General features: G+C 43.7%; 1 protein-coding gene across 4 annotated transcripts; it reads left to right on the forward strand.

Annotated features, from left to right (window-relative positions):
• On the forward strand, positions 1-27,822 carry LOC119173934 (SEC14-like protein 4). 4 transcript variants are annotated; one of them, XM_075895134.1, is made up of 14 exons: positions 38-150; positions 605-694; positions 3,676-3,745; positions 4,898-4,941; positions 6,955-7,017; positions 12,031-12,124; positions 13,183-13,277; positions 15,608-15,689; positions 19,338-19,418; positions 20,598-20,684; positions 21,907-22,013; positions 23,188-23,292; positions 24,749-24,953; positions 26,138-27,822. In XM_075895134.1, the coding sequence occupies exons 2-14, from the start codon at positions 680-682 to the stop codon at positions 26,263-26,265; spliced, it is 1,176 nt and encodes a 391-aa protein (XP_075751249.1). In that variant the 5' UTR covers positions 38-150; positions 605-679; the 3' UTR covers positions 26,266-27,822. The 4 variants fall into 4 exon arrangements, with proteins under 4 accessions (XP_075751248.1, XP_075751250.1, XP_075751249.1 ...); XM_075895133.1 differs by lacking the exon at positions 605-694 and having other exon boundaries at positions 1-150; XM_075895136.1 differs by lacking the exons at positions 38-150; positions 605-694 and adding an exon at positions 1,937-2,117.

Raw genomic sequence — 27,822 nt, forward strand, 5'->3', positions numbered from 1 at the left:
CCGCGGAGCGCAGCGCGAGACGACGGTGATACGTATACGGCTCGCTACGCTGGCCTTGGCACAGTGTAGGCGCCGTGAGCCGCCATGAACCCCGAGAACGCTGTCGCCACCGAACAGCTGAGCGCCTGTGAGCGCGCCGCGCTTGACCAGGTGAGACACCGCATGCGCGGTTTTTAATTACCACGTGTTTCAATTAGCAGCAGGCGAACGCGAGCGGAGAGATCTGTAACATTTTCCATTCCCTATAACGAGAAGGTGATCGTGATGCATCTGGTTCGAGCTGTGTTCGTATCAATCGGACAATAACAAGGCAAAGAATAAGCGTTAACTGTACCACCATTAGCTTCTCGGGGTTATGTCAGAGCCAGTCAATGTTTTAGAGGTAGTTCCGATGACTCGAATCAGTTTTGCTATAAGGTGCCTCAGGGTTTTGGCTTATTATTTCCCGAGAAAAGTAACAAACAGGTCCCCAATCACCTGGAATAAGTTTAGAAGACGCCTGGATAGAAGACACAGCGGACACATATTTATTACGCGATGTATTTACTGTCGGAACTCTTACATTATCACTCGTATAATTATATTTTCACATGCACCTTTGTAGTGTGAACGTCTTTGGCTGTCTTATGCTTCAAGGACTGAATGAAACTGCCTGGAGCAGCTTTTTGTTCTGAAGACTATGAAGAATTTTCCGGTGAAAAACTTTTTGATTAATTGATTTCGGATGGTGCCAACTCTTGAAAGAGGGGCGGGGGGGGGGGGGGGGGGTTCGCAGCCCTTTCCCTGCAATGGTTTACTTTCCGCAAGAAAATACGTGTAACCTAATTGAAATAAGACATAAGTTCCCTGCTCACCCCTCCCCTAAAAAACTCACCTGTCTAAGCCCTCCTCCCCCTTTACGTGACAAATTTCTGTGAAACACGTAAACATATAAGGTTGTGATTTTCTCTTTCGAGTCAATTTTCCTTACTATGACAATCGTGTATTCAAGACGCCTAGAAAAGTCTGAATGACTCTTCAGAGTGGAGCTGACTAGTTGTAGTTGGAGAACGTAGGATGCCCACGACATTAACTTATAAAGTATCTGCGAGAAATTAGCGGTAGGAAAAAAGTGCTTGCAACATGTTAATAACGAGTGTACAGCTGTGCGACGAAGGTGCACCTCCTGTGTGTAAACTAGTCAAGCTGGCTTACACCCTACTGTTGCGGTGTTTGACAAAAACAAAGAAAAAGGTAATCTATTGGGCGAATTGGGAATGCCTATTTGACCCCATAGGGACACGATTGCAGGTTTCCGGAAAAGAAATCAATCAAATCAAAAGAAACAAAAAAAATCAATCAAAATAGAAGGCGAATGTTTGTGGCAACTCGTAAACTTTTTCGGTGTGACCTACTTCGAGAAAAAGTGCATTTTTTTTATAGGTAGTGGTACACTTCGAGAAATTGTCCGAGATCACACTCTCAAATGCTATTTTTATTTTCACGAGAAAATGTTACGCCTAGTACGTCGTTAATAACAGGGATGACTTGAACAGTACTGGCTGGAGTCATTCGTCAATACCTCAGTTAACGAAATTAACTGCGTAATACAGACAAAAAAAAAAAACAGCTGCGTCATGAATGTTTGGAGTTGGGACGCTAAACCGCACATATCAATCGTGAATGGTCGTTGTCTTCGATGTAACTGGTACATGGGCGCAGGGGAAGCATAACAGATAAGGTTTCAACAGGCCCTAGTTATCAGTAGATATCAATCCTTTGTTGCGAAAAAGCAGAACACGCAAGACGCTATAGAGTCGTATCTGATATCGATGGAGGTAGTATATACACAATGGAGAGCTATCCGCGTTGTTGTTCCCGCTGCTCTCAATCAGTACCTATTGATTACGTTTTGATGCCTCAGCTGTAAGCTTTGCGGTAAGATAAACTCTGTCAGCCTTTTCGTGTGGCTTCGCTGCTGATAGAGACACATATCATGTGCTCCTTGCTGCTTTTGTTTCAAAGTACAGTGACCTCTATTTTCGAACTAAATCGCGATTGACTACAGTCTGGTACAACTTTAGACCGCAGTGACATTTCTACTTAAAAGGCGGGAGAATACGAACGTGCACTAATAGGTAGGTGCTCTAGAGTGACATCATAAGTTGGGCGGTCAGTGAGCGTACCGTCGGGTAACGCGGCCGAGAATATGATAAGGACGTTTACTCTTAAATAATTGCAGGCCTTACTATTTTATCACCGACTCCTTTAACACTAGCGCAGTAGAGGCTGAATCACTATTACGCTAGTTACTGACCGAACGACTGACTAATCAAGAAGAGAATGGCGGGGCCATTCCTGCTTCTTAAGCCGACTGTATAACGAACTGTACAGTGCATGGTTGGAGCGTCGCGCAGTCACAGCCATTCGCGAGTCTATATTCGTCTCTATTCATGAGTCTCATTTTGATCTCCAAGCCCCTTCTGGTTTGTTTCAAAGTAGCTGATCTGTTTTGTGATGGCTGCGTTACGACTGAGCGAGGCGCGTCCGCTGCACCCAGAAAGGCACGATCTTTAATTGCGCACACGTACGTGTGCACCAACTACGGAGCTGAAAGTGACCTTCTACGTGTCAAACGAATACTTTAACAGACCGATATTATGTGAAGCAGCTGCGAAGTTTGTTTGAATTTTGCGCTCGGAGTGCTCAATAACCACTCGTACCGTTTCGTGGAGAGTATGGCCGGATAATCGTTGCGCGCACAGACGCTAAACCAGCTGGTTCCTGCCTTCTACATGAGTGTTTTATGACAACAGACGAACAGGCAACATCACTGACTTATTTTGTGCACATTACCAACGTCGCGTGACCTGAAAAGCACTGCCAGTACAGTATATATACGGCCTTTCACAGAAACAAACGTTTGACATGTGTGACATATATATGTCATGCGTGTCATATAGTATATATGCCTATATACCACAGTTGCGAACGTATTCGTCCACATGCCTCGACAGCCCACAAGGCAGTGAAAGCCCTGCTTTGTTTCCTGAGAAAAACAGGCTTGTGTGAACGCCTTTGACATGCGGTAGAGTTCTACACGCTGCAGCGAAATTACTGTCAGTCTCTCCCCCCTTTTTTCTTTTTCCTTTCTTCCCTCTTAATCATCTTTCTTGTCCCCTTCCCTAATCCCCCAGTGTAGGGTAGCCAACCGGATGTCTTTCTGGTTAACCTCCCTACCTTCTCTCTTTTGTTGCTTCCTCCTCCTCCTATTGGCCCACACATGCCAATACGTTCACAATACGTTTCAGTAGATCCCGCTGTACTGCTGCTGAGCAAATCAATCTTATTACTCGAAAAAAAAAAACCTTGAATTATTTGCTTACCTAAGTGCAACAGACGTATTCCACTAAATCACGTGTGCGTTCAGTAACGTAGCCAGAATTCATTTTTCCCGGAAAGGATGGGGGGGGGGGGGGGGGAGGTCAGCCATACTTTATGTTCGTGTGTGCGTTTGTGCGTGTACGCGCATACATGTACTTGTGCCAAACTGAAACTTTTCGAGAGAATAAAATTTAAGCCCCCCCCCCCCCCCCCCCCCATCTCGTGTGCATTGTGTGCTACAGCACTGTGTACCTTGTTTTCCTTATCATGCGTAGTGCATGGGTAACATGCATGCCGAAACAAATATTGCAGTTTCGAGCCGCAGTGGCCGATCTTTCACCGCCATGTAGAGAAGACTGGTACCTTCTCAAATGGCTACGAGGTAAGTGCTCTGATAAAGGCGATGACTTGCAGTATAGTGTTGGATTGACTTGGTATATGCTGGAACTAGATATTGTTTGGCGGTTTTATGCTCGGAGGATTATGCGAGCTTTGTAACAGTGAACGAAATCTCGGGACTGCATGGATAGCCTTTGCTTTGAAATTAAAACAAAATGTTCAGACTAAGTCCTAGTTTAACAGCGTTTTGTGTCATCATACTATCTCAACGTTAGAGTATGTTTATATCAACTGTGAGCTCTTGTTTGGTGTTTCGCGCGAGAGGCCAGGCAGCTGATAAGGTAACCACGTGTTGAATTTTTCTTATTTATGCTGGTGTTAGCCGTTAAATTCTATTAGTCTTTGTTAGCAAGGTCGCAGTCTGAAATCAATTGTCAAGCCTTGGCCGTTAAGAATATTGTCTCTTATGGTAGTATTACGTTCACGTAAAAGGAATGCTTGGTAATTCATTGCGTTTGACTAGTGCAGCAGACGTCTTCATTTGCAGAAACAGATGTAGCGAAAGGAACAGAAGTAAACCAAGGCTTGACAACATTATACAATGGCATAGATGAGGATAAGTGATCAACTCTCGGACACTAAACACATCTAACCAAAGTGTCATGCAAAGCCTTGCTGCCTTCAAGAAGCCTACAGTGCCCATTGAGTGTTTAGCATTTTGCACATTTGTATAACTCCAAGGCAACGCTACCAAAATAGTTTAAAACGCTTCAAAAATTTGTGTTAGACCCAGTACATGCCGTGCCTGAAACATCGCGTTTTCCAAGACTGTCCACCAACTTACGGTTACAGCCATAATCCGGACAGAAAGCATGCCTACATAGTGAGCTATATGGCGTGGCCTCTATTACGTGCCGTATAACAGATTTTATATCATACACGAACGACAGAGGTGCGGGCTTGTGGTACAAAATGGGTAGAATCCCGGCTTCTTACAGCAAGCAGAAATATTTGCATATGTAGGCAATATAAACAAACGCACGTGCTTTTGTTGGACTCGTGCTAACCTAGTTAGTCGTCACACTCACAAACTCCTAACAAATACCTTTAATATTTGTAACATTGCAATGTTTATACCTCTTCCACGAGCGACACACCTCTTCACGATTCATATGTATTTTTTTTTTTTTTACAGCCAGGAAATTTGACCTGGACGACGCAACGAAAATGCTGCGTGAGGTGAGTGAGATCGGAGATGTGTTATCAGAAGGCCGAGCAACTTGTCTTGTATTTACTCGATCGTAGTGATTCCACCAAGGTGGCGCTAGTGTATCATACATGGTTGTGTCGGTGACTGTCAGTGACAACAAGCTAGCGGAAGGAATCGGGCTGGCGCGATGTGGATTCACGACTAATACAATTCAAGTGTATCGATTCAAGTGTATCGAGTCGTAACGAATAAACTGGTCAAAACATTGTGAGAACACGTCCGCTACTGTCGTTTAATTGAGAAACAAGAAAGAAGTAGCAATGGGGGGAGTGAATGATGATGATGCAGAGGCAGGAAAGTTAACCAGACGTCCGTTTAGTTTGCGGGGACGTACGCATCGTAAACTGACATCACCAGACGCTTGTTGACGCTAGGATATAGCTCTATACTTATAGATGCTAAAGTACAGAATTCGACATTTTTGCTTTATTTACAACATGATGTTGTCGATGCATCCATATGTCGCGAAATATCCGGAGACTGCATGGGGTTCAGTTACTCGGCACTAATTAAGCCCGGCCAAGGAAGGAAAATAAGAGGAAGAAAAAGACAGGGAGGATAACCAGCCTATAGGCAGCCTGTTTGCTACCCTGCGCGTGGGAGGGGATGGGAAGATGAAAGATAGAGAGCAGAGAGGGAAGAGAGATAAACACGGCACATTCGGCAGCACACGCGCGCACACTCAAAGGTTTGCGTAAAACACGCATAGTTGCTGAAAGGACACGCACCAACCGTGGGATGCAAAGAATAATGAAATTATGTAATGATCACCCTGAAATAATTGGACTGGCACGATCGTGCACCGACTCTCGAAATTTAAAAAGAAAAAAGAAAAAGTCTATCTCTTTTCAAAATTTTGGATACATTGTACTTTTGGGCTCACTTAAGTGAACTGCAGGCTCCTACAGAATGTTTGTGTATATATATCTGTGTCTACGTGTGTAAACGCATGTACAGCCGCGGCCACGTTTGTAGAGCACGCGACCAGCCGGTTTTTGCTCTGCGGGGCGAATGCCTTCGGACAGTATCAGGCTCTGAAGTGGTCAGCCTGACAAGTATATGGCCGTGCATGCTCCCGATACACTACTTCAGAGCCCAAAACTGCCTCAAGGTTTCGGCCCGCAGATCAAAAACCGGCTGCTCGAGTGCTCTACACAAACGTGGCCGCCCGCGGCTGTACAGTGTCGGTCGAAAGTTCGTAGGCCAAGCTTCCATAGCAATACATGAGATATTGGCCTAAAAACTTCTGACGCCTCTCCCCCTCCCTCCCAGTATATATACGCGAATTGTAATAATTTTTATTCTGCACTTATTTTACCTACGTGTACCCCTGTGCAACAGGTATATTAAATAATAGTAGCTGTTTCTTTTCACCTGTAACATTGCATTGTTTAGAACTGCTTTGTTGTGTAGCTATAGCTACTTGTTTGGTGATTTTGCATATTTTATGCATTTTGCATTTCGATTGTGTATAACTAAGTAAGCACTGCTACAGTTACACATAGTGCGAGCACGCATGATTACGTCAGGAGGCTAACCACCTCCTTAGTCTTTTTGTCCTGGCTGTGGACAGCTGCGTGTCGGCAAGATTTTTTCTCGAGAGGGGGTCGGGGTGAAAACACATCCTCCATTGCAGCTGGGGTCGGGGGGAGAAGGGCAGAAGCGCTGGTGTCGCCAGGGTAGGTGCAAGTACTGGTGTGACTTGTGATGACCCCTTGTGCCTCTTTTGTACCCCCTTGCCAACGCCCATGGCCTTGTATGACTAAAAAAAATAAACAAAGAAAATAAACTGCTGGAGATTCCAGGTAGCTTCTGTATATAGGTAACGTATGATACAGGAAAAAAAAAGGAAATTGAAAGAGAAAAGCTCGCAAAATAGAAACTAAGCGAAACTCGGCTTTCGTGAGGTTTACCGCACCCTGAGGAATACATGCAGTGTAAGTAGGTTGATTATGAGTTGCTGTCAACGTGCCTCTGTGCAGCACATCGCTTGGAGGAAGAAGTACCAAGTGGATACTTTTCTGGACGACTACAAAGTACCTGAAGTGAGTGTCTATTCACTCAACTCGATAACCTTTTCTTCTAATGTCTCCGAAATTCAGGGCAATCAGTCTGCTATATTAGCTACCCTCCTCCCACCCCACTACCCACTGCAAGCCGACAAGTGCTGACCATACAAAGCTCGTCCGAGACACTGCGTCCCCAGACCTATCACTTCCTGATTTAACAGCCAGTTTTGATAGCTTCAAACTTGCGAGTATGGGCAAATGTTCGTGTGCCTCATTTCCCAAATAGCCTTCATACGGGTGGCTTCGGTGCGCTCTTTGCGCCGCTCATATACTGTTGACGTGTCTACGTAGCGGAAGCGAGAGGCCTTCACGCCGCCTTCGTTTTCGTACTACCGTTACATGTCGAAATGCGACGAGGTTCATTCAAGGAGGTTATGTTTTATTCTTCGCATTTTCCTCAGATGAATTATAGGAGCACAGCACCCCTTTTTTCAACTGACCATAAAACGGCCGCCGTTGAACGAATTTATTGCCTCGCGAACTAACCGCCGCACAAAATTTTTCAGAACCCATCAAATTTTTCAGAACCCTTCACTAGAGTATGCGTCAACCATCTGGCATCCACACACGGCAATGTTATCTGATATGCTAGAATCGGTACAAAATAAAGCAGCTCGGTTTATCACCTCCTGTCATTCTCGCCACTAAAGCGTAACATGTCTTAAGCGTTCTCTGAACCTTCCATTGCTTGCCACGCGCAGAAAGTTGTCCCGCCTATGTTTTTTCCATAGTTTATATCATAGTGACTCGTCATTTTCCCGATCATTCATTCACCCAGCTCCCTACGTTTCTGATCACTTTGGTCATGCACATAAGGTCAATACAATATATTCACGCACTAAGAAATACCAATTTTCACCTCTGCTGTTATTCATTAACGAGTGGAACGCGCTGCCCTCAAACATCGTCGCTATTACAGAACCCTCCCTTTTCCAGTCTGCAGTACAAACTTACTTAGAAGTTGACAATAATTTGTAACCACCATTGACATTTAATGTGTAACGCATGCTTAGAGAATGTTTATTGCTATTTTTTGAAATATGTTTCCTGTTATGGTGGGCTGCTTACTGTGTTTTTTGCTTATTGTGTTATTAGTAATGTTGCTTGAGCTATCGGTCTGTTTGATTACTAGTATTACTCCCTGACATGTTGTTTTACTGATGCTATAGTAACCTGTTGTATGTATCCCCCCTTATGTAATGCCCTCCGGGCTCTTAAGGTATTTAAATGAATGAATGAATGAATGAGGAGAGGTTTGTCACATGTTGTAAATGCTTTGTTCTCTCGTCGCGAAAAACGCCCTAGAAGCTAAGCAGGGCGGGATGGCAAGGGGGAATGAAGCTACGTCACGCGCACGACTTAATTCAGCTTGAGCACTTTTTCTTCTTTTTTCTTTCTTTGAACGCATGGCCTGCCTTCATTAGGACCGCGAGTGCGCAGACAGGTACGTGGTGGCCTTCCGAAAGCGATGTATTGCTGACTTGGAAAATTAATTGTGAATAATTCCACACCGTGTGCGACGGGAACCCCGTCAAAATGTCGTTGGCCAGTAAACAACAAACAGCAGTATATATATATATATATATATATATATATATATATATATATATATATATATATATATATATATATATATATATATATATATATATATATATATATATATATATATATATCAACCGAATGACTACCACCTAGCCGGGGTAAGACTCCCTTTGGGGATGCCTCAGTGCATTTTTTGAAGCTTAGAAAAGTGATAGAAAAGCGTATTCGCTGCGACCTGCATGCTTCTACCTTAAAGATGTATACTGCTACATCAACAGTACCTAAAGGTTTAAGCCTTAACCTAAGGCCTGCTACGTCTGAAATGACTAGCAATAATCTCTCCAGGTGGGACAACACGCTCAAACAAGCGTCTCTGGAACTCACGCGCATTGTGACTAACCATTATGAGTCATCGGGAAAACAGCTAAGGAACAAAGAGAACCAACTCTTTGCTACGCGGAATTTCACTGCCGATGAAAGAGCGTAACTTGATAACTACAGGCAAAAAAAAAAATCGCGAGCTCAGCGACAAAAAATATAAAAAGTTGATACGCGATAACATTTGCACAAGCGTCAGCACTCTTGATGACGCAACGTCTTCAGTGCATTCGTCCTCCGCAGAAGCTGGAAATATAGTAAATATTTCTAGTGCCACGTTATTGGACGAAGAATTGAGCGTTCTTTCCCGTGGTTTGAACTTTTGTCCTGCCACTGGAGGATACAATGAATTCCAACTAATCAGTGACTTACACAATTTTGAAAGAAGCATGCGTTTACGCGAATACTTTCATAATCAGCCTCCATCTATCAAAACAGCATTTTTTCTACTAAGCACTGGACTCCCCCTTCCCAAAGGGATAAATGTCTCGATATTTACATCCGAGCAGTGCAGCGAGATGTACTCGAAGCATACAAAAAGCAATCGCCGTTTCACCGCAACCTAAGCGACAAAGAAAAACAAGCGATCCAGACCCTGGCTTCTCGAGACGACATCGTCATCAAACCGGCCGATAAAGGGGGAGCAATCGTAATAATGAACAAGGCTGATTACCTTCGTGAGGCCTACAGGCAATTAAATGACCACACATTTTACAGACATTTGAGCTACGACCCAACCGGGGAATTCAAGACCAAAGTAAAAGAAACTTTAAAAGAGCTTGTAAGAAAAAATAAAGTTCCAGAAACTGTGCTTAAATCCTTAGTCCCCCTGAGTCCGGTAGCTGGTAGATTTTATTTGCTTCCTAAGATTCATAAACAAAATAATCCAGGCCGGCCAATAATTTCAGGAATAGGAACCATTACGGAAAGCCTGTCTCGATATGCAGACAGCCTAATTAGTTCAATTCCTCCTAACTTTTCTTCATATGTCAAGGACACTAATCACTTTCTGCATGACATTGTAAATATGCGTGTTCCGAGTGAGGCTCTTCTGGTCACACTAGATGTGGTGTCACTGTACACAAATATACCCCATGCGGACGGGATTCGTTCTGTACTCCAAGCATACAATGACTTGGTAAATGACAAACCCATCGACGGTTCCACCTTGGGCACTACTTTATCACTGATACTCGAGCTTAAGAACTTTGAATTTAACGGTGAACATTATGTTCAAACCAGCGGCACCTCTATGGGCACAAAAATAGGTCCCAATTATGCGAACATCTTCATGGGCATTCTAGAAAATAACTTTCTCGCCACTCGTGACCTTAAACCACTTTATTACAAACGCTTCATTGACGACATTTTCTTAATTTGTCACCATGGTGAAGCGGCATTACATTCTTTCATTGCAGACTTTAACAAAGTAGAACCATCCATCTCCTTTTCCCACTCTTATTCACCAATCACCATAAACTTCCTTGACGTCAATGTAGCTTTAAGCAATGGAAAACTAACGACAAACCTATACAGGAAGCCCACTGACCGACAAAGATATCTTCATTTTAAAAGTAGCCATGTCAAACACTGCAAAACAAGTATCCCCTATAGCCAAGCTATCCGTTTTAAAAGAATTTGTTCGGACAACAGGGATTTCACTCGCAACTGTGACCAGCTCCGTAAAGCATTAACCGAACAACAATATCCTTCACAAATAATTGACGACGCTCTCCAACGGGCCAAATGTCTCGATCGGAAAGAGCTCATCAGTAAAGACAAGCGATTAGCGCCACCTTCCCGAACCAACCTCGTTCTAACGCATTCTGCATCTATTCCTAACGTGTCGCATATACTCAGAAAGCATTACAACATACTGACACAGAGCGATCGGCTTAAGGACATCTTCACTGAATCACCACGGGTTGTATATCGGAGATCAAGGAACTTGCGCGACATGGTAACTTCTTCCAAGACTAGATTCATTGCTCCCGTTGGTTGTCACCCCTGTAAAAAAACGCGATGTAAAGTTTGTGCGCACATGACCACTGCAACTGTTGCTAAAAGCACGGCATCTAACTTTTCACTTAGGATTAAAGGGGACTTAAACTGCGATAGTAGCAACATCATTTACTTACTTGAATGCTCAATCTGCCACATGCAATACATTGGTCAAACCGAGACATCTTTTCGCATCCGTTTCAACAACCACAAATCACACGTAAACAGTTTGCCACATCTTCCATTGTCCAAGCATTGTCATCTACCAGGTCATTCGTTTGACAAGATTATGGTAACACTATTAGAATCTGGCTTTAAATCGCACCATGATCGCGAAATTCGAGAATCGTTCTTGATTCACAAGTTCAACAGTCTGTTATCCGGCATTAATGAATGCGTAGGAAAAGTGTCATGCCTTTCTACGATGCCCTGACGTCCGAAATTTTGAGAAATATTTAAAGAAGCATCCCTGAAGTATAGTATACTTCCTAAAGGTTATCACATATTTATTTTTTTTCATGCGTGATCCTCGTCGTCAATGGTGATGTTAAAAATGCCTTTTACATGCCCACAATCTTGTCTATTGTATTCGATTTTATTGGTTTGTAGTGTAGTCCCGGCTGTTTAAAAGACTTTTTGTGACACTCACATGCTGATCGCACGTGTTTTGTACTGACGTGTTCATGCCTGCCCATAAAAGCGGCCACATACTCGTATTTCTGTTAATCCTGACGAAGGCCGTGCCAAAACGTAGAGTAAACAATATATATATATATATATATATATATATATATATATATACAAGATGGCATGGCGCCGAAGTACTGTAATAAATATTTATCACACATAAGTGTGGTGGAAGCTTGCATTTTTATTCGTGTTCATATTACAATATATTAATACCAGTAAAACTGTACGGTAGAAGAAAGCACTGCCGCGTCACGCTTGAATACGCATTACGATGGCACTGCGTGGTTGGCACACTACAGCGGTGCGCGAGCCATGTAGAATGAAAAAAGAAAAGCAAGAAATTTGTTCTGATCTGTGCTTACCAATCATGTGCAGCTTTTTCGGAATCACTGTCCAGGCGGCTTCGTAGACTGCGCTCCTGGCGGTCAGCCGGTGTACATTTCGCCCACTGGAAACGCAGACATTAAAGGTATGCGTTCGGACTGATGGGACATACTGATGGGCTAGTTGTTTGAGTTTTGAGTTTGAGTTTGAGTTTATTTAATCACGTGACAAGTACACGAGAATACACTGTATACGTGGTTTGGTGCGAAGGGAAAAAAGCTGCATTTCACAGCTTGACTGGCCCCTTCACCAAGCAAAAAATCTAAACTACAAATTTACAAAAATACAAAATACAGTTGTTAGTACAGAATTCAGGCAGTGGCACAAAGAATCACGCGGATGAACAAAAGATCAGAAGCCGCGCTACACACTACGTGGCGCTGTGTTTCGTCTTGATCTTTAGTCCGCCCGTGTGATTCTTTGCGCTACTGTGAGAAAAGTATGCCAGCAATTACGTGTAGCAACTGATGTGACATCTGGTGACCCACTGATGAACGCTTCTCCTCCCATTTTTTTAACTGTGTTCACAATAACATGAAGCTACTCCACCGTGTTCAAAAACAAATCCTTTGTGGCAGCCAAATATGTTTTTGTAGAAACGTAGCAGATAGCCTAGAATTACATTGAGCGAAATAAATAGACCTCAGCTGGCCATGTAATGCATAGAAACGACAACGGACGGACCATCAGGATTGTTACGAAGGGATGTCCTATATGAACGAGCGTGTATTGCGCATTTTCATATAGTTGACATTCCACCGCTCACAAATCGATGCATAGGAGGCGTTAGAAGCGTGAATCACTGGGTCGATTGGTTCGTGCTGGAGCGAAAACACTCTGACTCGCAGGATCAGAAGAATGCATAAAAGTTTATCCAATAAAAAAATAAAAGTTTATCCAATTCAATACAGACCTACCCGCACACAACATATAGCTACTAGTGATATGTTGAGGAAAATTAACATATATAGTTCATTTGACCGATTCCTTAACGTGTTATGACTATACTAACAATTAAAAAGTTTTTCACCTAAACACTTTTTCTTGAAACGCGGGCATCCTGGTCTTGGCTTAGTTTTTTTTTTTTTTTGCCTGTAGTACTGGCGTTCACCTGGACACGCCTTTCTTCTCTGAAACACGCAGGTTTGCTCGAGGCAGCATCACGCAGCGACTTCATACGTCACCTCATTTACATTCTTGAGACGCAAGAGGAACTCAAGAGGCGAATTTCACTGCAGGTCAGTTATATAGGCAGCTATAGACCATAAATTGTCAGATGGTGTGCACTTTTTTTTTGTCTTTTGGGAAGGAGTCTTCAACAAATGCACACGCTAAAGCGACCTGAGTTTAAAGAATTTTGAATGCGCTAGCTAAAGCAAGTGTAGCGTTTATGCCATCAGGTTAGCTGCAAGTTTTCTGCCACATAGTTTCCTAATAATGCGATAGAGCCCCGCCGCGGTGGTCTAGTGGCTAAGGTACTCGGCTGCTGACCCGCAGGTCGCGGGTTCAATTCCCGGCTGCGGCGGCTGCATTTCCGATGGAGGCGGAAATGTTGTAGGCCCGTGTGCTCAGATTTGGGCGCACGTTAAAGAACCCCAGGTGGTCGAAATTTCCGGAGCCCTCCACTACGGCGTCTCTCATAATCATATGGTGGTTTTGGGACGTTAAACCCCAGAAATCAATCAATAATAATGTGATAGAGGAAAATCCGGCGCAAGTGTCTATGTGAACTTCTACGCATGGCGCTTCAGGTAGCATGGACGTGATGTTACACTGATTTGCCTAAGCGTCGTCCTTTCGGTTCCATTTGGCTCAGTGCATCCTGTAGCCACTTTCTCGCAATGGGAAGTTCAACGAACGTTCAGCAGTTCCACTCCACAACCATGCATGACCCTTTTAAGTTCACCGATTCAGATCGGCTCACTTAGTGCACAACCAGTCATGAATTTACGTAACCATAGGATTAGGAGACTTGGGCGTATAGCGCTATCTCACGTCAGCTGCAGTGGTGGCCTGCCATAACTGAACGGAACATAGGTGAAAAAAAAAATCGTATTGGACAAAAAGGGCTAGTTATCAAAAACGACTTCCGGTTTCACACCACAGAGACTTAGTTAAACTGTGTTGCAAAGTTACAGTGCTGCGACATAGACTATACTTAGCTGCCCAGAGCGTTTAATATTTAACAATGAGATCCGATGTGTTTCTATGGGTGGTATTAGTTGTACTGGAAAACCACAGGTTTGTACGATATACTGCAGTTTTGCTAAAATGTACCAATGGGTCTCTGCTACACGTAACCCGAAGTCGTTTTTGATAACTGACTTTTTTTTCAAGATATGTGACTTTGATAACCTATTTCCCATTCAGTTATGGCAGGCCGCCGTTCCTGCTGCCGAGAGATGGCGCGACGTCCAGATGTGCCCCATTCCTGGGAATGTGTGAAACAAAAGTCAAAACACAACATTAACAAAGCTACAAGTTCATCGAAAGCCATAATCTCGAAGATTAAGCAGACCCGCGTACTGCCCATAATCCCCAAGGTGTCTGAACGAACGCAGTGCCAGAGTGTATTCCAGTAAATATTGTTCAAAACTGTATGCCTTGCCCCTTGACTCGCTAGATCATTCACTCAATCTGGCGCAACCCTTTTGATTCATTAGCTTGCACCGAAAAAGGCATTTGCAGCAAAACAGACACTCGAGGTTTTGAATGTCTTACATGAAAGATTCTGCAAGATATACGGCGCCGAATGTTAGCGCATTGCAAGAGAGTGAATCATAAATGCACATTCGCGTTCTATGTGGGCTTGAACATGGCGCCTGCAGTCGAAAAAGAGGTCCAAGAGAGAGTGGAGATGGCGACCTACAAAACATTGGTAAATAAATACCTGTAATAAGTGATTGAGGGGCCCTACGTCCAGAAATACGACATTATCGTGATAGACTCTGTAGTGGAGTGCTCCATAAATTGAAATCACTCAACATTTTTTTTTTACGGGCTCCTAAATGCAAGTACGTGGGCCTCGAGTGTTTCGCATCTTTGGAAATGTGTCCACCACGGCCGGGACCCGATCCCGCGTCCTTCGAATCAGTGGTCGAGCGCCATAAGAACTATACCAAAGTGGGCAGTAGTATAAATACGGGTAAATGAAAAATTGGTCACTTCTGATTTTTATATCTGTATATGTCTCTCTCAGTGCGCGCCCGACGTTTTCGAGTTTTTTTTTTTTGTTTCACGGGAATTATGTTGCTGTATATCAAGAAGGCAACTGTTCGGCCATTAACTAGTGTTCAAGCGGTCGAGAGAAGAATCGCTCACTACTTGTGCCAACCCGACGCCCCCCTCCCCCCCCCCCCCCTCAATAAAAAGCCATGCATGAGTTGGACACATGGCTCAGGCACAGGAGAAATTGGAAGAGCACCCCTTTCATAGTATAGTATAGTGGATTCCTAAATAAGGGACACACATTCACGCTGGGAGGGGGGGGGGGGTCAAGAGGTGGGCAGATTTTGAGAAATTTCTAAAATTAGAAATAAGAACATGTTAACCATGGGTATCCACGCAGAACGGAGGCCGTCGTGTGGAGACAATGTACGTTGTGGTAGACATGGAAGGGTTCTCCTTCTGGCAACTTTCATCGATTGAAGGTGAGCGTGTCGTCGACATTCACTATTTCGTTCCTTTCACCTAATTAAAAAAAATAACTGTCAACATCGCTCTTTCTCTCTCCCTCTTTTTCTTAATCATTGGCCACCGGTGAGCCACTGTAGCTTCCAGTGTTGACGGCGGTTCCAAGTAAAAAAAAAAATAATGTCCCGCGGACACTTTGGACTTGCGCTCATTCAAGCTCACCAGCGCATAAATTTCCATAGTAGTAGAACGACATGACAACTACAGGGTAGCATTCCTCTGGTCAACCTCCCTGTATTTCCTTTATCTTTCTCCCTCTCTTTAACACGTTAGTGACTACATTGCTGCGTGGCTCGGACTGCGGGGCACGATATTCATGGATTTGTTGAGCTACACCTCAGCGCCGATGCACGGGCACACGAGAATCGTGCAGAAATTTAGGATGTTATTCAAGCTTGACCAACTTGCGATGCTTTTGTTTGTTTTTTCATCAACCTAATTTTACTATCAGTTATTAGTCACATTTATTCATCAAAGACATGTCAATACCCTTACAATTTCCCTAATTTGTCTATTGGCTTCATGTAATGTAACTAATACAGAGCCTCTTGATTTCACTTTTTTTTTGTTTAGAAAAAAAGGATGTAAAGATAACATGACTACTGCCAGCCGACAGTTATGTAGCTCTCCAATACGAAGAAACCAAATATTTATTTGTACTATTTAGCACAAGTACCGGAAGCTGAAGATTAGCAAGACAGTGGAGCGGCATGGGTATACTCCTGTGGAGTAACGGTACATTATTGGTCCAATAATAATCGCCGCTGAGGTTTTACGTCTCAAAAGCACAATATGATTGTGAGGGACGCCGTAGGAAAGGGCTGCGGAAATTTCGACCCCTTTGGAACAATTAACGGGCACCTAAGGCTAAGCAAGCAGTCCTCTTGCATATTCGCCTTCATCGAAAATGCACATGCCATGGTTTTCATCGTCGGTATGCATGGTAAAAATGAACGTATACGTGCAATTTCCCTGAGATTCGCGAAGCTCGATCATTTATTTATTTATTTATTTATTTATTTATTTATTTATTTATTTATTTATTTATTTATTTATTTATTTATTTATTTATTTATTTATTTATTTATTTATTTATTTATTAAAATACTCTCAATGCTATTTGCAGCGTTACAGAGAGGAGTGGTGTTACAAGTCAGAAATGGCAGTCTCGAATGATGCATGATCAGGGTCGCCGGCTATGGAGGCAGGAAGACGGTTCCATTCAGATGAAGTCTTGGGCACGTAGCAGCAGAAGTACATGTTTGTATATGACAGAATGGCACTTTGGCACGCGATCATTCGTAGAGACACTAGGGGTCTCCTCTCGTTTTTTTTTTTAAATTTACGCGAATGAAGTCCTTGTCAAGCTGGTAGCACAGTTGAGAACACTCGAAACGAGGTCATGAAAAGTTTTCCTTATCAGCACTTGGGTGCGCGTGCAGCCTTCTCGGTGTCGTTTATTCAGTGACGACTGTTGTTCCTATGTGTGTGCATAAGTCTCCCATACGCCTTTTTGATATATCTGCAGCTCGCCGTTTGCACAGGAGATCATATACGCTACCTGCATTATCCTTGTTACCAAGCGAGCAAACAAAGCGATCTGGCCAAGGGCATGCTCTTCTACATTTTTTTTTTATAAAGCTAGCTCCAGAATATGAATCAGACTAATCTAGCCAAGTTGTCACTGATGAATTGAAGCAGCTGCTAGAACAAAGATCGGCTCCCGCTACTTTCCTTGCGCGCAGAAAAATGCCCTTGCAGCCGACACAGAAATGCGTCCGGTCATCCGCTTGTCTGTGTCGGCGTCGTGAATGTTGTTTATACGTCTCAGCCAGAGCCTACTTTTCGTTTGATGTGAATGAAAGTGAATCAAGTGACTCTAAAAAAAATCACCAAAGACACTCGCTCTTAACCTCATCACATATGATCAAGCTTGACATGTTTGTTTCGCTACGGTTGCAAGAGAGAGAGAGAGATAAATAAAGAGGAAAGGCAGGGAGGTTAACCAAGCTTGGCTCGGTTGGTTACTCTACACTTGGGATGGGGGAAAAGGAGAATAATAGAACGGAAAGAGATAGAAAAGAAGAGGAGTAAGAAAGCGAAGCATGAATAGTCAGTTCGAGACTACACAGCACGGTCTCGCATAGTTCTTTCACAAGCGGTCGTGAAGTCTTGTGGTCCTTAAAAAGTACAAGAGGGCTTTCGTGACTTTGCGCCTATGGGAGGCCGTCGGCCAAGGACCCAGGATCTCTTCTTCTGTAAGCGGCCGTGACTCCGGCTGAAAGAGCTTGGCTTCCATAATACGTCACAAAATTGTTGCACCAGTTACTAGGCTTCGTTGTGCGATGCGATAGCAGTTATAGGGACACTTTAAACGAAAATTCACCGTCGGCGTCGTCGCTGGTGTAGAGGTCCGTATAAGGTGCAGGCGCGATAACTTCCCATCTCGTCCCGCGTGCGGTACGCAGTGAATCGGTGGGAAGTAGAATGCGTGCAACAGAACACGCCGCACGCCCGAGGATAGCCAAGCCATTAACGCGTTCGGGCGGAAATGGGGTAAGCGAGGCGCATTAGGCAGGGTGGGGGAGGGGGCAGCATATGACGTGTGCACCTTTCCTCTAGACAGCATGAATTTGGGGATAAAACGGAAGCGATATCTATTAATAATGATAACTAACAGACAATGGGCTCAAATGACGTGCTGCGCTGTCTCTAAGTCTCATTAATATTGTGTTTAAGTGCCTAATAAAGAAAACGAGCCCTTAAGTGTACACTTAAGTCGTATCTAGTAATTGCTTCAAATATATTTTTTTATCAAAGAAATAAAGACTGGAGCTCATTGAAACCTACTGTAACCTAAGAATCATCCATGTATTAGTTTACAACTGCAATTGAAAATGAACCGTTTTCTTCAAAAAGGGCTCTAACGGCTTTTAAAGCCAAATAGACACACTAAGCGATGAGTCTACGTCACCAGTGCATTGCGTTTCTTCTTTACTTTTTTATTATTCTGAGTAACCTATTATTTGACAAATTTAATGTTTTCATGATTGATTTAATGATGTCTTCATATAATAGTGACGTGTCACTTTTGATACTTTTTATTGTTACAAATGCATACTTTATTTTTTTGTAATTGTTTTCAGTGATGGTCTAGTCCATGATTTTGTTGTTGCTAAAAATATTTTAATAATGTGTCCTAATGGTACTGTGTAACGTCATCCATGCATGATCTTGTGTAAACAAATGTTTCACTTGTGCCTTCCCTGCTGTACCATCTGAAGATATTAAGAGTTTTTCTAGATAACATAAATACAATTCCTTGTATATACACTCCAAGAATCTCCAGACCACTTTCGTAAATGGTTATTTGATTTTTGCGTTTTTTTGGGCAACTACACGAGCACGAATTTTGTTATTCACGCCGAACTAGTCCGGAAACTTAATGTATTGTAGTCAGAGCTTGCCATTTACCCGCTCTCGCTAATATTGAAGTACACTTATCAATGTAAGGTCATTAGCATCACTTTAATCATTGGGATATCGTTAATGCTCACACAGGGTATCTGTGTGAGATGTGCTTTTGTTTGCACTGAAATATGCAGTGGTGTCTACGATCACTGAAGCCGTGCGAATATACGAGGCCAACTATCCGGAGATTCTCGAAGTAGCCTACGTCATCAACGGTGAGATATGCGCTCTGTTGAATTAAGCATAGTGTGGACGTGCTTGCAAAGGGAGGATCGAAAGCTTGAAGCAGCTACGGCAGTCATCCGGGACGCACAGTTGCTGCTGATGTAATCGGGGTTCTGCCCAGAGGATCGGAGTCAGCCAGAGTCGGAGAGCTTTCACTTCGACGCTCATGACAATACAGGATTTATCACTGAGTTGATTCGTCTTGAATGCTTTGAACGACAGAAAGTTGAGCGATAGTTGGTGCGGGTTCGTGGTGACAGAAACTAGTCGTACAGTCACGACCACAAAAGAAGAGACCAAAAGAACATAAGTGCTTGTGTTGTCAGCACCTTTTTTCTCGCGTTCGTGTCTGCACTCCTAGCTTCATTCATCACTGCATCGCTTCGGTTACACAGCTAAGGTGAGCAATTAAATGAACAGCTACGAACGTTCTTGATGTGACCTTTCGTTAAGGAAATTTTATTTCTTGTTTAAAATTTTATGCATTGTACAATTCACACCTGTAAGAAAACTACTGGTTGATTTTCATGTGTGCTTTCATGCATGTTTTCGTGAATGTCGTCGCTCAGCGGCTGCTGCTGTATGGGTGGCATGGTCAGCCAATGTTTGCTTTCAGTAGTGCCTCCGGTCGGACAAGTAAACATGGTCCTAAATAAACCAATAAAAATGTAGTAAAAGAAAAAGGCACGTGATTGAATCGCGGTTAATTAGTGACTGCGCTTTCGAAGAAGTGTACATTTTTCAAAAGAGGAAAACTGATCACGAATTACTCTTGCATTGAAGTCGCTCAAAGACACAAAAATATCGTTAATTAAGTTACACCCAACGAAAAGAAGACCTCTTCCTGTATCGGAATGGCAGTGGGCTGTCTCTGTATAAAGTCATCTTTTTTAAATGAACTCGCGTGTTCTTGCATTTTGCTCAAGGTTTGTTAATTATTTAATACGTCTACTCGAACACATGAGTTACCACTTCTAATTAGTTTGGAGCGGGCTGACATCTCAGCATTAAATTTTTTTTTGCTGGTTGATGCAAGGAGGTTGCGTTCAACTTAACTTCTTCGCGATAAATTTGCCCAATGGTAGTAATGTTGCCAGTGTAACAAACTGTATTCTGTGTAAAGTGTAGATCACAGACACGCGGAGTTAATATGTCATTCTGTATTTCAGCCCCGAGCTTGTTTCCCATGCTGTGGAACATTGTCAAGCCACTGTTGTCTCCGAGGACTATAAGCAAGGTTAATATCTTCGGAAAGGGTAAGCAGTGCTTCGGCCGGGTCGAACGACAAACGTGCTTCAAGTGGAACATGCAAACAAAGAACGAAACGTGTTACAATCTGCTTGCCATGGCTGTTAACAAGTAATCTGAAGTCATTCGTCAAGGACCTAACTGGTACGTGTCTTGTTCATGAAGTTTCGGTTTTAGATTGGTGTCATAAAGTTCAGATAAAGGTGAAGTGCTGAGGCCCTTGTGCTGTCCCTCACGAAGCATAGTAACCTAACGGGAAGTTACTTTGCATAACGCTGTTGAAGTGGCTTGAAGAGAGGAAAAATGCTTATTACTGCAACCCATAATGTCAAGCCATCGATGTCAAGTGAATGGAGAGGGAAAAGAAGATACCTCCTTCGAGGAACCACAGCACCGAGCACAAGGCCGGGGTACATCTCTCCGCCTCTCCCCACCGACGGGGAATCGGAACTCTTCAACGCAGGAATACGAACCCAGGGCCTCCCCACAATGAAGGCGCATGCGTTTTGTCATTTATTTCTTATTTCTCTCCCCTCCCTCTTTCTCGTGTACTCAGATTGCTCACAGCACCTCTCCGATCGGTCCAGGGTACCGCCATTGCAGAAGTTGACAATGCGGCGAAATTTCACAAACATAAACATTGAACCGTATCCAAGTTTTGCTAAAATGGCATTCGGCAGCGCGCACTGGTTTAAACAACGAACACGCACACAAGGGGGCGACACAAGCGCTTCTGTCGTCCTTGTGTTGCGTGTTCGTTGTTTAACCCGTTGTGCACTGCCACATGCCCTAATGGCTTACCAACTATTTATAAGCAAATTTTTTTTTCTAAAATATGCATAAGCCACAGTAGGCTAACGTGATCAATTGATTGATTGATTGATATGTGGGGTTTAACGTCCCAAAACCACTATATGATTATGAAAGACGCCGTAGTGGAGGGCTCCGGAAATTTAGACCACCTGGGGTTCTCTAACGTGCACCCAAATCTGAGCACACGGGCCTACAACATTTCCGCCTCCATCGGAAATGCAGCCGCCGCAGCCGGGATTCGAACCCGTGCCCTGCGGGTCAGCAGCCGAGTACCTTAGCCACTAGACCACCGCGGCGGGGCGCTAACGTGATCAATGTGATCCCGCATTTGTTTAAGTGTTAGCACGTAAAATGCACGCAAGAAATGTATTGCATCAGAATGTCTGACTCAGGAATGTCGATTTTTCGGCATTGCAGATGGCTGGAAAGATGTGCTGGCTGCGCGATTCGACGTGGAGCGTCTTCCCGCTCACTGGGGCGGTCGCCTGAGAGGACCTGACGGCGATGGACGCTGCACGCATCTGGTGCGCCAGCCTTTGGTTTTCTACGCCACATTGATTACACTGTGGGGGTAGCCCGTCCTGTGGCTATCCTTCAATATTGACCTCATGGTCCATAAGTTGCATTTATCAAAATGCATGAAGCAAGACTTGAGGACCGGGCAAACAAATGTTTTGCCCCATCCAGATAATTTCCATATATTATATTCTCGTATTTTCTGTCACTCTTTTTGCCACCCTCCCCACCTACTTGTAGTGATGTGCGGTCGTACTTTAATATAAGGCAAGAGGGGACGGGGGTAGACTAGTAATGTGCTCCTGCGTTTCTACTCTTTCACTCTCGCTCTCGATCCATTTTATTATGTGAGAAGTAGATTGCCTTTTTCTTTACCTTTAGAAAGTGATCATTCTCGTGCAGGTGATGGGCAGTGAGTCGTAAAAGCCGATGATAAACTTAGAAAAGAAGGTGCTTCTTTGTCACAGTCTTAAATTTTCTTGGCTGAACCACATGTATAACTGAGAGCCTCTTGTGGGATCACAATATTATTTCTTTTGAAGCTTACATTTCCACGTATTTGATATTTTTGATATGATACTTATTTTTCGGGCTTTAGATTATTTAACATTATAATAAACGAAAACTCAAAGTCGCTTTATACCGATAAATAATTATTTGAGAGCTCTTCGGTAGCTAAATCTGAGACCATAACTTGTTTCATTATTAGAAAATAGCGAATAAAATTAACTTCATAGCTTCATTTCTTGAATTCAACGCCGAAATTGAAACATATGAAGGCCAATGTGACATCAGTAACTTCGATGTCCCTTTTCGCATCTTGGCTCTATTAGCTCAATACATTATCCAGAGTTTCGCAGTGCTAATCCTTCAAAAGATAAGACCATGGGTTTCTAGCTAATACTTACGTAAGGCCCGGCAGACATTGTCAGAATTTATAACGCCATGGTAAGTTAGTGCTGGAAGTTGAAAGTGGCGTCACCAGACTTCAATTTTCTTTTCGCGCATTTTTTTTTTTTGGCTCCCCAAGCGCATTGGGCCGGCATGATTGGTGTTCGTGGTACTGTGGAAGAGTGGTTTCGATACCACGAACAGGATCCGTTTTTTTTTCAGCGTTCACCGATCTAAAGCAGGCTTAAACTAGCACGCGGACTGACAGTATTCTCTGACTTTCGATCGCAGATCTGTCCAGGAGGTCCTGTTCCGGAGAAGTACCGAAGAAAATGGTGCGGAACCGAAGGCACTCGCACGTGCACCGTTGGAGCCGGGTGCTGCTGGTCCCTCCCGGTATGCTGCCTCCAAAGTGGAAAGTTGGGAGAGTTGGTGCAGATTCGTGGTGCTGCACGGCGTGACTGACAAGGGACCGGTTGAAAGGAAATCTGGACAGGTGCTGCCAAACAGGCAGCGCTGCCAGGCAGGAACGGGCGCAGAACAAGCAGTGCCTGTCCCGTTTTCCTTTCAACCAGTGCCTCGTCTTTTCCGCTGTTCCACGTAATGATGCCTCTATTGTGGGTAATCGTCCGAGAGCCCTGTTCACCAACGTTGAGAAAAAAAATAAAGGCAGGTTCGCCCCAGTGTTGCCAAGCCTCAACGAAGTGCGGAGCTAGGCTGCAGCCTTCTTTGTTTCTATTCGGTTTTCTCTTTTATTCCTCCTTTCTTTTTTCAGTTTTTTCTCTGTTTCTATTTATTTCTTCCTCGTCTCTTTATCTTCTTTCGCTTACTTAATATTTCTATTTATTTTCCTATTTTTCTTTTCTCTCTTTTTTCGATCTCGCGCTTGATTGCTCTGGCCTTCTAAATTTATACGCTGTTTTGCCTGGGTTGCACCAAATGGCTTATCATCATCAAGGCGCTCGAAGAACAAGAGGAACAAAGACTTCTCATTGGGCGCTAGAGTGCGCTCAATATGCCACACATTGAGCATTACGCCAAGCGACGACGACGACAGCATGCGACGACCCGCCCTCTTAATTAAAAGGAACTGGTTAGCGTGTTTTGTATACGGAAAGACGGCGCTCACATTTGGCTCGTCCCAGGCATTGGGGCTGCTTATCCCAAGACTTTTCCCTAGATGAGTGAGTCTACGCTAAATTGTTCGTCTACATCTTCTAGTGCTGCTGACAGTTATTCGCCCAGAATCGGTTTGCAAGACTATGTATAAAACATGATTGAGGTAAATTAGTGAATGTCAGTTCAAAAGGAAATCGTTTGCATTTGCTACGGCGAGGGCGGTAAACATGTGCTGCTATAGGACTTCGAGGCGAGCCTGTATTTTTGGTCTACAATGTTCACGGCCGTCGAGAGATGTACATTGTTGGCGCAAAAATCTGGAACAGGATCCCTTTCCGTGACGAAACGTCTGCCAAACATTTGCTTAATCGGTCAGGAAACTATTTCTATTAATGTGGTGACCAGTCACTACATTATTAAAGTATTCGGTATATGCTACTAAATATGCGTACATAGTTTGTTTATTCCCCGTTTTTCTTTCTTTTCTGCATGAGTGTATTTGAAAGTATCATGCGATTAGCGATTCAATTTATATGGTTAATATTGTACCCACTAATAAATATTGTACCACAACACGTAATTCGTAATGGATCAACAGATAGCCATAGAAGCTTTGGATTCAGTGAAAAAAAATTTTTTTTTCAGTGAAAATGAAAAAAAAAAGGAACATTTTTCGAATCCTTTTAACCTTGTACTCGTATTCACAAAAATTTATTCGTCGCTGCTCGTTCAGGTTTCAGTGGATCACGCTGGCTCCGAGCTGCGATGGAATTTCAACACAGCGTCTGGCGACGTGGCATTCTCCGTGCGGTTCCGGCCATTCAGGAATACCGCGGATGGCGAGAAAGAGACACGTGACCTGGTGGTCGCCAAGAGGCTTTCCTCCTCCAATAGTGAGCCCCACAGAGGAAGTCTCTGTTGCAACGAGCCCGGAACTTGTGAGTGCTTGCGAGCAGGCCCAGAACCAGTCGCTTCATGAAATTCGGGGAGTTGCCTACTTGTTTCTGCGCCTGTACCTTTAAAACTTGAACACTCATTCCGTAAGAATCTGTGAGGCGTTGGTGGCCATAGCGTCAAACCATTGGCTTGCGCACACTGACGTGGATTTGGGGGGGGGGGGGGACGCGCTCTTTCTGACACACCACGTCGTTGTTCAATGCGCCGGATAATAGTCTCGCATAATTTTAGACGATAAGAGCGGCCGAGTACCAGTGGTTGCTGTATAGCAAGAACTGCACCCCTGGAAAGCCGGCGACCAATGGCAGGTCATTGTGAGAACTTCATTGCTTTATATTTATTGTAATTTTAAGATCGATTTCGAAGCTTGCTTTCTTTAGGTTTTGTCCAATGTTCGGTGGGGGGGGGGGAGGTGCGTTGTGGTGAAACTTGCCTCCCCCAACCCCTTCCAGAATGGAGAATCCGCGCCCTATGACATCAAGTATACCCCAGTAAGATCTCTTCAGTAAAAAACGAGTCCCTCTCTTACGCATTAACTTGAGACGACTCAAAGGCGAATGCCATCTTATTTTTTCCTCTTCATCGATGTATTGATGCTGCCTCGTCATCATTCGGAAGCTTTCTGTACCTAACGTAATTTTTCGCTGCCTCCAAGATCGGAGGCACCTCATCTGGTTTCGCATTGCGTCCGTAATCGGATCACCTTTGACTAAGCAATGATGCGATGCCATGGCGTGATCATCGACGCTACGCCAGGTGGAGTCACGGTGATGTCATAATGACGTCACGAAAATTTTGCGATGTGTGACTTCATTGTGACGTATATACGTTATCTCGTCATGATGACGTTTCGAATCACTCGTCTGTGGCGCTGCGCGAGGCCCATGGTCAAATTTCGCGTTCGATGAGGTATCCAACGCTTTCGCCCTAATTTGTTCAAACTGGAATACAGTAGCAAGGAATACAGTTACCATGTGTATGACAGACATTTTTCTTTTACGTTTACTCGCGTCTAACGCTGCTGTTAAGCTCATTGAATTGATCGTTATACTGCAGGTGGCTATAATCGAATGACGATATCTCTTCCTTAACCTTGCTCTACTCTCTATTTTGCTCGTAAAATACAAATAATTCCTTTTATGGTGTCCTCGCGAAACTTGCGCAGATGAGCTTGTATTCGACAACTCCTTCAGCTGGCTGACTCGCAAGAAGCTGAGTTACAGCGTGGAACTGCTGCCTCCAGATGCACAGCGAAAGAAGCCAGACGACGCCGCGAGAGAAGTCAAGGATTGAGGCCACCCTCGGGTCGAACGTGCGCCTTGTACATACACAGGAAGAACTTTTCTGGCGTCTTGAACAAAATTTGAAGATATAGGGTTTACGAGCACTGAGGCCAGTATTGTTCGCGCACGCTCACCGGTTTATTAACGACAGGATGTTTCACGAACCTAGCGAAAAGATACTACGCAGCTTTCTAGAAGCTGTGTGCGTACACTCAATGTAAAATACTCACCTCAATGACCCCGTGTTCTTCAACGCGCGTGTGCTAGCTTTTTTTAGTTCATTGCAAAGTTAACTTCAGGAACACTCTAAATATTGAAAAGTTGTGTTGTCCGAATTCTTTTCATATCACCCGTGAATCATGTAAAAAAATTGCATAAGCTCGGCGTGGACTCAACAGTTTACCTGGCTTCACCTAAACCATCAAACTATAGAGTGCTCTGTGATAACAACTTGGTTTTAAGTAAACCAAAATCAAGCAGTGTAATACGTTAAGTACATGCACGGGGCTACGCTAGTATTGGTGGTGACAAATGCACCTGGCCACAAAAAGAACCCGGTGGTTCAGATCTCATACAATCTGGAGGCGAGAAAATTCGCCAAATAAAATCACGGAAAACAACTCACCCCCGGGTTTCAGGCAATCCTTCTGTGATTACGGTAGAAACGACTTTACACTTCGTGAATTCGTTCATTTTTCCACAACGTATTGAAATAAGCTCACTGGCCTTTACCGTTACGCACATTGAAGTTCTTCGAAAGGCTCCCACACAATCACTTTGCGTGCACTGCCTCTTGCGATACGGTACCTAGATGCAAAGCTCGAAATGTCTTCTGAAAGCGTTCCACAAGCATCTTGTGTTCGTCTTACTTTCCTCTCTCATATAAACCAACGATGGTTTACTGCACATTTTCAAGTATTTCAGTATGTTTTCCAACTTCAAGACAACTTGCGTGCTAATCCCCAAGGACTTGGAACAAGTCTGACGCACCAAATGTGAACATCCATGAAAGAGCCTTAACGGTACAACTGATTAAAAAAATAACAAATTGATTCATGAGTCCCACTTCTGTTTCAGTCCTCCCTAATTAGGTGCGTGCTGTCGTGGCTGTAGTGAGCGGGCAACATCATTGGAAGTCATTAAAGATCGCGGAGCTATGCAAGCCACAGCATCTATGAACGCGTAGGTCTGGAGGGGGTCACAGCCCTGGACATGCAACAGTGTCCTGTTGAAAAGGCACTCCTACGATCTTTTTTACAATTTAGTCATGTAGTTTCCGAAGTTGCAAAACTTTCAAGCCTGTTATGTACTCTTCAAAGTTGCAAAAACTTTCAAGCGTGATATGGTGTCAAGTTATGAGCTATGTTCTGATATCATTTACGTCCGTCTCTATTCTACCTACAAAACTATGCTTCTGAATGTATTCTTGGATAGAAGTATTTGTGTTTACTTGTGTTTTATGTATGTATATGTTATGCGTATATGCGTTGACATGTATTTATAGTTGCCTTGTCTCTCGACTGAAGTGCGTAATTGTGTTCGTATATACAAAGTTTATTTTGCTTGA

Source organism: Rhipicephalus microplus, chromosome 5, assembly GCF_043290135.1.
Source record: "Rhipicephalus microplus isolate Deutch F79 chromosome 5, USDA_Rmic, whole genome shotgun sequence".
Taxonomy (NCBI): Eukaryota; Metazoa; Arthropoda; class Arachnida; order Ixodida; family Ixodidae; genus Rhipicephalus; species Rhipicephalus microplus.

What these genes read in the sequence shown, in the direction of transcription:
- LOC119173934 (XM_075895133.1), top strand. Translation starts at nt 85, where the DNA reads ATGAACCCCGAGAACGCTGTCGCCACCGAACAGCTGAGCGCCTGTGAG. An exon ending in AGAGGCGAATTTCACTGCAG is followed by an intron (nt 13,278 to 15,607) that starts GTCAGTTATATA and finishes GTATCCACGCAG; the next exon opens with AACGGAGGCCGTCGTGTGGA. An exon ending in TTGCAACGAGCCCGGAACTT is followed by an intron (nt 24,954 to 26,137) that starts GTGAGTGCTTGC and finishes AAACTTGCGCAG; the next exon opens with ATGAGCTTGTATTCGACAAC.